We start from the raw sequence: 10,220 nt of genomic DNA, 5'->3' as shown, positions 1-10,220 counted from the left end.
AGTTATGGTTTTGTTGCGGCTGAGTTAGGGTTATGTTATGACTGAGTAATTGTTATGTTATGGCTGAGTTATCGCTATGTCGTGACTGAGGAATTGTTATGTTTTGGCTGAGTTACTGTTATGTTGTGGCCGAGTTATTTTTATTTTGTTGAGTTATTGTTATGTTATGGTTGTCTTATTGTTATCTTGTGGCTGATTTATTGTTGGGTTATATGATCAGATGGATGTTGCTGAAGTTAAATCACGGGATTACCCTCCAAGACTTTACCCTGAAGGGTCTTCTAACCTGGAAAAAAAAAAGATTTTAATCATAATTTCCGTCTAGGAAATTTCTCCCACATTAGAGAAACAATTGGACTTGATGTGTGGGAAGAACTGATGAACTCTCCCATTGGAGTAGTTGCTAGGCTAGCTGGACGCGAAAGCATATGGTCTGGTAGGACTGTACACTATCTGCTATGTAGACAGCTGCGAGTACATAAGAAGGAGATATGGTGTCTCGTGGTTGATGAGGCTATCAGGTTTAGCTTGCTCGAGTTTGGTGAGATCACTGGGTTAAACACAGGTCCATTGCCAACAGAAAGTTTTGAACCTGATCAATACAAAGAGTTTTGGGAGGAGTTGAAGGTGCCGCTTGGGATTGGACCCAAGTTAGATGAACTGAAGGAAGCATTAGCGTTTTGTCCGCTTTGGAGTTTTGAAAAGCGTAAGTGGTTGGGGCTGCTACTTCTTCAAGCCATGGGAGTCTATTGTTTGCATCACAATTCAAGGATACCTTTTGAAAGTGCAATAAGGATATTCGACGATGAAGCCATGGGGTCGTATCCATGGGGTCGGACTGCATACGAAGTTCTCATTGACTCTATTAAAACGTTGGCTCCAGAAGGAGGGTCATACACAATAAGCGGCATGACTGTCGCGTTATCGATTTGGGCGTATGAATCCGTCGCCTACTTCGGTGAGAATTTTGGGAGAGTGGTGAATAATGAAGACGTTCCGCTTTTTCGATGGGGTGGAAAGCGTACACGTGCAAGTTTTGATAACTTGTTGGCTGCCGAAATCAAAGACCATGGCGAGGTAAGGTTTAACATTGAGTTTTTAGTTTTTTTATGGCTGATTTATTATATTTGATGGCTGATTTATTATATTTGATGGCTGAGTTATGTGTTATTTTGGTGGCTGAGTTTAATTATAACCTGGTGTTGCAAGTGCGTGTGAGGAGAATGGTTTTGAAGGACTCAATTGAAGAGATGTTGCCTAAATGGCCAGGTGAACCTGACGATCCACAAATCGTTAGCTTGATAACAGACATACATGCAGGTAGATTTGTGAAAGGTTTTTGGGAAGTGCAGGGGAATACGCAGGGGAATGCGCAGGGGAAGGGGAATGAGAAGAAGAAGAAAATGAAGGGTGGAGTTTCGTCAGAAGCTGAGTCACCCACTATGAAGCAGAAGAAAGTTAAGACACAGAATGAGTCTGAAGCTGCTGCAACGGGAAAGGGTTCTAGCGAGAAGGAAGGTAGCAAAGATTTGGAGATGGAGAACAAAGCGACTCTGACGACCATTGTGAGTACTCTGGATAATATTTCCAGAAAATTTGATCAGATTGACCTACGGTTGGAAGCTTAAGAGTTAGACAGGAAACAAACCATTGATGGACCAAAAGACCATTGATGACAGGGTGAAAGCTTTACTGGAGGAGCGTCTGAAAGTTCTGGGAGTTGGAAAAATTCCCGAAAACAATGATAACCCATCTCCACCATCAGCAGATAAATCTTTATCGTTGGCATCACCGATGATTCAAACGCAGCAGAAGTCTGTTAATAGTCCAGCGTTAGCTGCGACTCCTGTAAGGTTTTTGGACCGAAAAATAATTTGGCCGAGGAGCTTGATAAGGAATCAGGGGTGAAAAGGACTTTGGTTAAGGAGTTTGGTAGTGTCGCTAAAGCTACTGATCTTGATAGTCAACATCTTGATTTCATAGTAGTTTCTCCTGCAAAGGCTACTAAGGATGATAAGGATGCTAAGGTTCCAGCCTATGGACGCGGCTGCAGGGGTAGGCGTACTGTTAAGGGTGAGGATGCCGCTGATAAGAAAAAAGCAGCGCAGGCAGATGCTGCGTTGAAGAGGAAGGAGAAGGCTGACGCTAAGAAAAAAGAGGCTAATGCTAAGAAAAAAGAGGCTGAGGCTAAGAAAAAAGAGGCTGAGGCATCCAAAAAAGAGGCTGAGTTAAAGAAGAAACAAGAGGCTGAGCTAAAGAAGCAAAAACAGGCTGAGTCAAAGACCAAAAAGGTGACTCCACCGCGTGCCGGTGTAACAAGATGCAAGGTACAAAAATCTGGAGATGACAGTGTATTTGCTGATGTGACTGACGCAGTTGTTGCTGAAGAGAACGAATTCGAGCCGGAGTCTGATGTCGAGAGATCTGAAGTGGTTAGATCTGCCGTAATTAAGGAATATCGGGAGAAAAGTGTTCGGTTATCTCCAAAAGGGTTTTCAATGACAGCAGTTTCTTCACCAGCAGTTTTTCCGTACGTAGGAGGGAATGAAACGACGTGCATGAGGAAGAATGTTACTCCTTCATCAGTAATATATGACCCTCTAGCACCTGTTGATCGGGTGCTATTCGAAAAACTGATGCACCACATTAAGGGAATTCCACGCAAACCACGAGCACCAGCAGATAAACCAGCGGTCCTCTCAGCTGATCATGAGAGTGACTTCTACAGCATACTCATCCATGAAAGACCATGGCCGGAAAAGGAATATGGATGGGTGTTTGATAATGTAAGTCTTTAGTACGGCTGAGTTATATATTAATTTTATTATATTGCGGCTGAGTTATATATTTGATTACGGCTGACTTATATATATATTTTTATTATATTACGGCTGAGTTATATATTTGATTACGGCTGACTTACATATTCTTTTATTATATCACGGCTGGCTTGTTAATATTATTTGTGTAGCATGTCGCTGCGTATATGAACGTCCTCATTAAAAGGTACATGCGATCCCACACCATTCTGGTCCAAGCGGATTGCCTTCATTGACATTTGGTGGCAAAGTTTTTTGAGTCACGATTTCACTTAGTTCAAGATAAAACCTAGTATGTTCATCTTCAAAGGCAATGGTTATGAAGATATGTTAAAGGCTAAGCTTCCCGATCAATGTCTAGCAAACTTGAAGTGGTATGAAGATGTGGATCACTTGTACGGATGTCTTTAAACCGGCGGAAATCACTGGATTGCGTATCATGTGGATCTGAAGAAGGAGAAAATTGATTGCTACGATCCAATCTTTGGAGAGGCAACACCCGAAAGTGAGCAGAGAATTCTAAATTCATTTAAACCGCTGATGCACATGATTCCCGCTATGTTGAGTGATCATATTCCTGCCAATATCCGAGCCCCTAGTAAGAAGAAGTTCTCATTCAGAAGGAGGAGCAAAAGATACATTCCACAAAACACCCAGATTGGCGATTGTGGGGTGTATTCGTTGAAGTTTGTGGAGTGTCTAGCGCTTGGTGTAACGTTTGATGGGATAAACGATAAAAATATTCAAGGTTTACGGATGAAGATGGCAGCAGATATCCTCGATGAAGGAGGAAATACTGTGATGAGCAGTTTGCTGGCTAATTGAACCTGTGTTTGTTATTTTGTACTTGACTTATGTTGTTGTTTTGTACTTGACTTATGTTGTTTTGTACTTTATTAAGTATTTGACTCAGTCTTATCGTTTTTGTAACCCAGCTGTGTCATATATGTGTAACTCAGCCTTACCCCAAACATACCCTAGAATCAAAAATGTTAATATAACTCAGTCGAATGGTTATGTGTAACTCAAACGTATCTATTTAAATAACTCAGCTATACATCCACCATACCCTAAAATCGAAAAATGTTTATACAACTTAGTAGTATTGATTAGTATAAGTCAACCATTACGATATTATAACTCAACATTACCTCAAACATACCCTAGAATAAAAAAATAAATAAATGTTTATACTTTAAAATGTTAAATTGAAACTCCAATTATAAATTTGAAGTGAATATATAATCAACTGAATGTGTCTTCTTTATTGAATTTACGAGTTTAGAATCAATCATGATCTTGAGGTATATGTTGTCTTATAATTACTCATAAACTTAACTGATAGATATAAGGTGTGAGCATAATTGAAAACTCATAAACTATTATTGTGTAATTTATTATGAATTTATGTTTTTTTTTTATAATATTTCTTGCACCATAAATCCAAATCCCAAACCTCAAAACCCCAAAAAGCAAACCTAAACCCTAAATAAGCAACTCTAAACCCCAATTACTAGGTCAGCCGTAAATGTTAAAGTAACTCAGCCGTAAAGTGTAACTTAATCTTGACGTTTGGCGGGAAAAAGATAAGTGATTCTTGAGAAATTTTAACTCGAGACGTTTGACGTTCTGTACCTCTCTATATATTGTCTCCTCTCTTACACCTTTCTCTCTCTAGAAAAAACCTAAACAATATCTCTCTATCCCCATCAAAAGTTATGCCGATTGTTCCTGGTTATTCAACGATGTTAGAGAACAGTGTCAATGCGATACTAAGCTCTGCAAATCGTGAAAACCTCCCTCTTCTATACCCTGGTCTGGGTGAATTGCTTGACACAACCAGTACTATCTGGTTCAAATTTTTAAGTGATCTTTCCCTCGTCATCCCGTCGATTCTTGCAGAAGGATGGGTTCATGATTGGCCGACATACCGCACCATTCCCGATCATTTTATGGAACGCTGGTTTCTTCAACTCGATGTAAGAACAGTTTGTCCACTTAAAATGGCAGCATAACGTTGCTGAGTTATTTTTATTTTTTGTTCACAACAGTTTTGTAATCTTTTTTGTTGTAGCGCAAAAACACGTGGTATCGAAGGCATAATTCGACAGTTTGGACACATTTTAATGTTGTGGCCAGAACGCTATTTCGTTGCCAGATGCGCCATCTCATCCACATGTTTGAAGAGTTTGGTCCTGACAATTTTGGTTTATGAAAGTGATGCCTTGTATGTATTTTGAACCTGATAATTTCGGTTCCTGAATGTAAACGTGTCGATTCGTATTTCTTTTATATTAAGTATTATAACTCAGCCATAATGTAAATATAATTCAGTCGTATCTGTTAAAATAACTCAGCCATAACGTATAAGGTAACTCAACTGTGAATGTTAACTCATTGACAACTTTAAGTTAACTCGGCCAAAACGTATAAGATAGCTCAGCTGTGAATGTTAATATAATACATTTTTAATGGGACGTTTCCACTTGCTTGATTGGACTGAGTTGTCGATTAATTATGGTGCGTGTGGAAAATACGGCTCAAACCTAATATCGATGCTAATTATTAAGAGTTTGAAATACACGGCTGCCACGCATGTGTCGAGGGATTTGCAATATCGAGACATTTAAATATTATATATTTAATACTTAAAAAGGAAAAAAGTAAACGTCGTCGTTTCATCATGTCGTCTTCTTACTCATCCTAATTCCATTTAATTCCATTTTGTTCCTGAAATTGTTTTGAGAATCAAAATGTCTTCTTCATCCTGCGTTTCAGGAAATTCTTATAGACGACGTTTGAACGTGGAAAGAGGAACACCAAAACAATGTTGGTGTGGTGAACCCTGTTACATTTCTACATCTGGAACCGCTACAAATCCAGGAAGATTGTACTATTGCTGCTGAAAAGGATATAATAAGGTTCGTTTTGGTTCTTATTTTGCATGTTCTGTAACGTAATACTTAGATCTGGTTATATTGGTGAAAACAGAGACATTTATTCAAATGCACGGATGAGTGTTTGGTTGAAGAGGTTGAGGATATTAAGTCACTGATAAGTGGCATGAACAAAGACATCTCGGAATTCAGACTTAACGTTGCTTGGTTGGAGAAAGTGATTGAAGTAATGAAGACGGAGTCTGAGGGAAAATGAGAAGAATGTATGAGTCAAGGTCGGTGTTTGAGGAATGTGGTTGTTTGTGGGGTTGGAATGTCGTTACTTTGCTACTACGACTTCTTTGTTTAGTAATGTTTTGTACATATAAGTCAGCATATGTTTTATGTAACTCAGACTTAACGTATTAAAGTAACTCAGCCGTGACGTAAACTAATGATAACTCCCCATCAATTAAACATAAACCCAGCCATAAGTGACCGAAACGCAGCCTTAATTAAACTAATGATAATTCAGCCATAATAAAACATGGTCAAAAATCACCTGTGAATGTTAATATAACTCAGTCACAACTTTAAGCTAACTCAGCCAAAACGTATAAAGTAACTCAGTCACAACTTAAAAATAACTCATCATTGTTTATACCACAACGTAGATTATGACCCACTCACTTTCATTATTAATGGGACGTTTCCACTTGCTTGATTGGACTGAGTTGTCGATTAATGGTGGCGCGTGTGGAAAATATCGAGGTCTTTATAATATCAAGACGATTAATATTTTAACTCCTCCAACGATATGAGAATATCGAGGCTAATTATTACTCCCTCTGTTGGTGTTTAATTGACGTTTTACATATCTGCACGTAAATTAAGAAATCTGATGCAATACCGATTTTAACATCTTTTCATCAGTGTTTAATGCTAGTATGACTTCATATTATGTGACCAAAACTCAGCCTAATTAAACTAATGATAATTCAGCCGTAATTAAACATAAACCAAGCCATAATTCAACTCTAAATCAGCCAAAAGAAACAATAAATCAGCCGTCATAAAACAATAACTCAGCCATAATTAATAACACTGTTAATAACTCTGCATGATGTTTGTTGATGTTTGCATGATGTGTGTGCTTGAAAACAATAACTCAGCCGTCATAAAATAGTAATGCAGCCGTAATTAAACTGTAAATCAGTCAAAAGAAACAATAACTAAGCCTTCATTACATTAATATGTTGTCAGACATACATAATGGCATAGCAAAGAACATAAAAAGATAAGATTCCGATATATTTTACATTTTCACCACTTTCTTGTGTCCCTAATAACGCTTATCAGTTCAAAATCACGTAAGAACATGCCAATCTCTTTGATCCAGAAACAGCGCTCACACATGTTGTCATCCTTAGTCACATCAATGTGCCACAAGCAAAGACATTGTCGCACCACATGTGTTGCACATTGGCAACTGTAGAACGACGGAAGATAAGCTGAAATGAACAGGGCCCTATTTTGGCGGAACTCGTCAGAATGCTACAAACCCATCCCCATTTAAGAGATCACACTAGTATCGCTATCCTCTGAACTGATTCTCTTGGAATACTAGCAAAATACTGCCCATCACACCAAAAGATTGCTCGAGTCATTGCGTGTGTATACATAGCACACTCATATCCTGCATCTGCTGCATGCTTCATGAGAGAAAACCCCTCTTCTTTAAGGCCGAATGAGAAGAACCACTGTACACCCTTTATATGAAGTGTGCTTGGATTTCCCTCAGCGTAGCAAGATTTCAACAACAAAGAAGGCATATTGAGTTCTCAGGGAATAGATAACACATCGTAAAAATGGTATACACCACGCTGCTCTGCTAACGCCTTCATCGACTTAGACGATTCTTTGAGGCCATAGAGATCTTGGAAGGAGTTACGGGCCACACGTTCAACCACCAACGCCTGAATTTCTTCAGGCAATTCAAGAAGAGGGAAATATTCCATTTACTGTGAAATTGATTTAGAGAAAGAGAGCAATTGTGTAAAAAATAGAGAGTTGGACCTATAATTGTTCGAGAAGTGCCTTATTTATTGACAGTAAAATGGTTTTCATATTGCGACGTTTCTTATTTTGGGCGAAAAGTTATTCCATAACCCAGCCGTAATACAAATTCATTCAATAAATCAGTCGTTTATTTACTTCGCGACGTTTCTTATTTTGGGTGGGAATTATAACAATTGCGTTTGAAAAAAAAAACTCAGCCGTAATACAAAATACATGAAAATCCTTAATCCAGCCGTAATACATAAACTTTCAACAAAAACCCAGCCGTTATACAAAAACATGAAAATCCCTAATCCAACCGTAATACCAAAAACATTAAAACAAAAATCCAATCGTAATACAAAAACATGAAAATCCCTACAACACTTGTTTACATCGGACAAGTTTTCACATTATGTCCATTCTGTCTACATCGAGAACATGTGTGTTCTTTCCTAGGACGTTTGTTTTGAAGTGCAACTTCTAAAGCAGATTTCATCCTATTTTTCTTAGGTCTTCCTGGTTGTTGACGAATAGACGGGGGCAAGCACGGTTGGTTAGCCACCAAATATGCACTGACCGATTCAGCGTATGCGCTCACCAAATATGCACTGTTAGTAAGGACTGCACAGGGATATACGAGAAACATTGTTGTACTCCGCAGCTGCGATTGTGTGTACACATGATAATTTCTCGTGTTCGAAACGCTGACATGTGCACTTTCTCTCTACCAAATTAACAACATTCAAAGACTCGCTAGAAGATCCATATTTAACTTCAGTGTGATGATCATCAATCCTTTGGACCGTCAAATCTCTGGCGGCAGTTACACGACCCTATTAACAAAAATAAAATAAATATGAAACGACTGACTTATTACATATTAAAGCTGATTTAAGAACAACAAAGGCTGACTTAAGAATTTTAAAGGCAGACTTATTTTTACTGTTACGACTGACTTACATGTAGTAGTTTCTCAACACCACGCGTAAGCGTGGTTGGCTGCGATCTGGCATCCTCTCTCCGTTCAGCAAACCATCTGGTCATCATAACCCGTATCAATTCTAATATTCTAACAATGTTTAAACCTCTAGCATTCGATAATGCTCTGTTCATTGATTCCGCTATGTTTGTAGTCATCAAATTGTACCTCTCGCCCGGGAAATGAACACGCGTCCGCAGTCGGACATCATCTCTTTGGAGGTAGCCGCGTAGTTCAGGATTAATCGCTTCAATCTCCTTGAAAATCACAGTAAATTCAGACATCCTAAAACATCTCGCCGCTTTCTTCACCAGACGGAATACATCTTTTCCTTTGTACCGTCCCAATCTGTTCTTATATAAATGGTAGGTGCATATTCCCCGAGAAGCTAACGGATAAACATTTCTAATTGCTTTCCATATCGAGTTATGCCTATCCGAGATTATCGCAAGACCCTCGTCGTCAGGAATCAAAAGATTTAGTTGCGTAAAAAACCAATGCCACGAATCATCATTTTCAGTGTCAATCACTGCGAACGCTATTGGAAAAATCTGAAAGTTACCGTCCTGAGCTAGTGCTGCGAGTAGCGTCCCTTTGTATTTACCATTGAGAAACGTACCGTCGACTACAACAACTTTGCGCATGAAAGGAAAGCCATTTACGCTCGCACCAAAGGCAAGAAACACATACATGAATCTTCAAAGCTCATCGATTGGAAGACGCGTAACTGTACTCGGATTTGCCCTTCTTATCATCTATAAGTAAGAAGGCAAGCTTTCAAACCCACACTCAGGTGTTCCCTCATCGATTTTCCTTGCTAATTTCAGCGTCCGATGTGATTTCCAATAATCCATCTGTTCACATGAATAAACGATGCTCATAACTCAGCCGCATCAAATAATTAAGACAGCCACAACGTAAAAATAACTCAACCCTATCTTTATTATAACTCAGCCGCATCTAACATTATAGTAACCCAGCCGCATTGTATAAATATGTCAGCTGCTACATTTGATATTACTCAGCCGTATCGTTAAAATAACTTAGCCACAACAAAGTAATTACCTTTATACCAAATTGCTTAGTGATAGCAATTCCGACGCTCGTAGGGCGAACGGCCGGACCAACGTCGCCGAGAAAGTTCTTGTACAACTCTCCTAAAATATCTGGTGTTGCTTGTCGAGATCGATTAGAACGCTCAGTTACAGAACATGTACGCTTTGAATCGTAAATACGAACATAAAACGCCAGGGATTCTCCTTGGGTAGAAGCACAAACTCTCCAGAGACATCCATCAACCCAACACTTAACAACGTATGATGTCGGGGTTGATGTTTCTACATCAAAATCAAATTGATGCCCCACTGTAAGAAGTTTCAGTCGTCTCTCCAAATTGTCTTTACTCTCGTATCGTTGACCTACCGCAATGTCTATCGACGACATCTCCAACCTTAGAACCTCCAGATTCCCTTTAGATCCGCTCAT

At 39.0% G+C, this 10,220-nt stretch overlaps 2 protein-coding genes across 2 annotated transcripts; one reads left to right on the top strand and one right to left on the bottom strand.

Annotated features, from left to right (window-relative positions):
- Positions 1–378: 378 nt before the first annotated feature.
- On the top strand, positions 379–1,628 carry LOC125586003. The gene is made up of 2 exons (XM_048755763.1): positions 379–1,077; positions 1,236–1,628. Exons 1-2 carry the CDS (start codon positions 379–381, stop codon positions 1,626–1,628), a joined length of 1,092 nt encoding a protein of 363 aa, XP_048611720.1.
- Positions 1,629–8,367: 6,739 nt separating this feature from the next.
- Positions 8,368–9,427, bottom strand: LOC125586002. Its single transcript, XM_048755762.1, has 3 exons — positions 8,904–9,427; positions 8,717–8,792; positions 8,368–8,589 (listed from the first exon to the last, which is right to left on the bottom strand). Exons 1-3 carry the CDS (start codon positions 9,425–9,427, stop codon positions 8,368–8,370), a joined length of 822 nt encoding a protein of 273 aa, XP_048611719.1.
- Between the last annotated feature and the right edge of the window lie 793 nt (positions 9,428–10,220).

Source organism: Brassica napus, chromosome C4, assembly GCF_020379485.1.
Source record: "Brassica napus cultivar Da-Ae chromosome C4, Da-Ae, whole genome shotgun sequence".
NCBI lineage: Eukaryota > Viridiplantae > Streptophyta > Magnoliopsida > Brassicales > Brassicaceae > Brassica > Brassica napus.
This window is presented reverse-complemented; position numbering and strand designations above follow the sequence as displayed.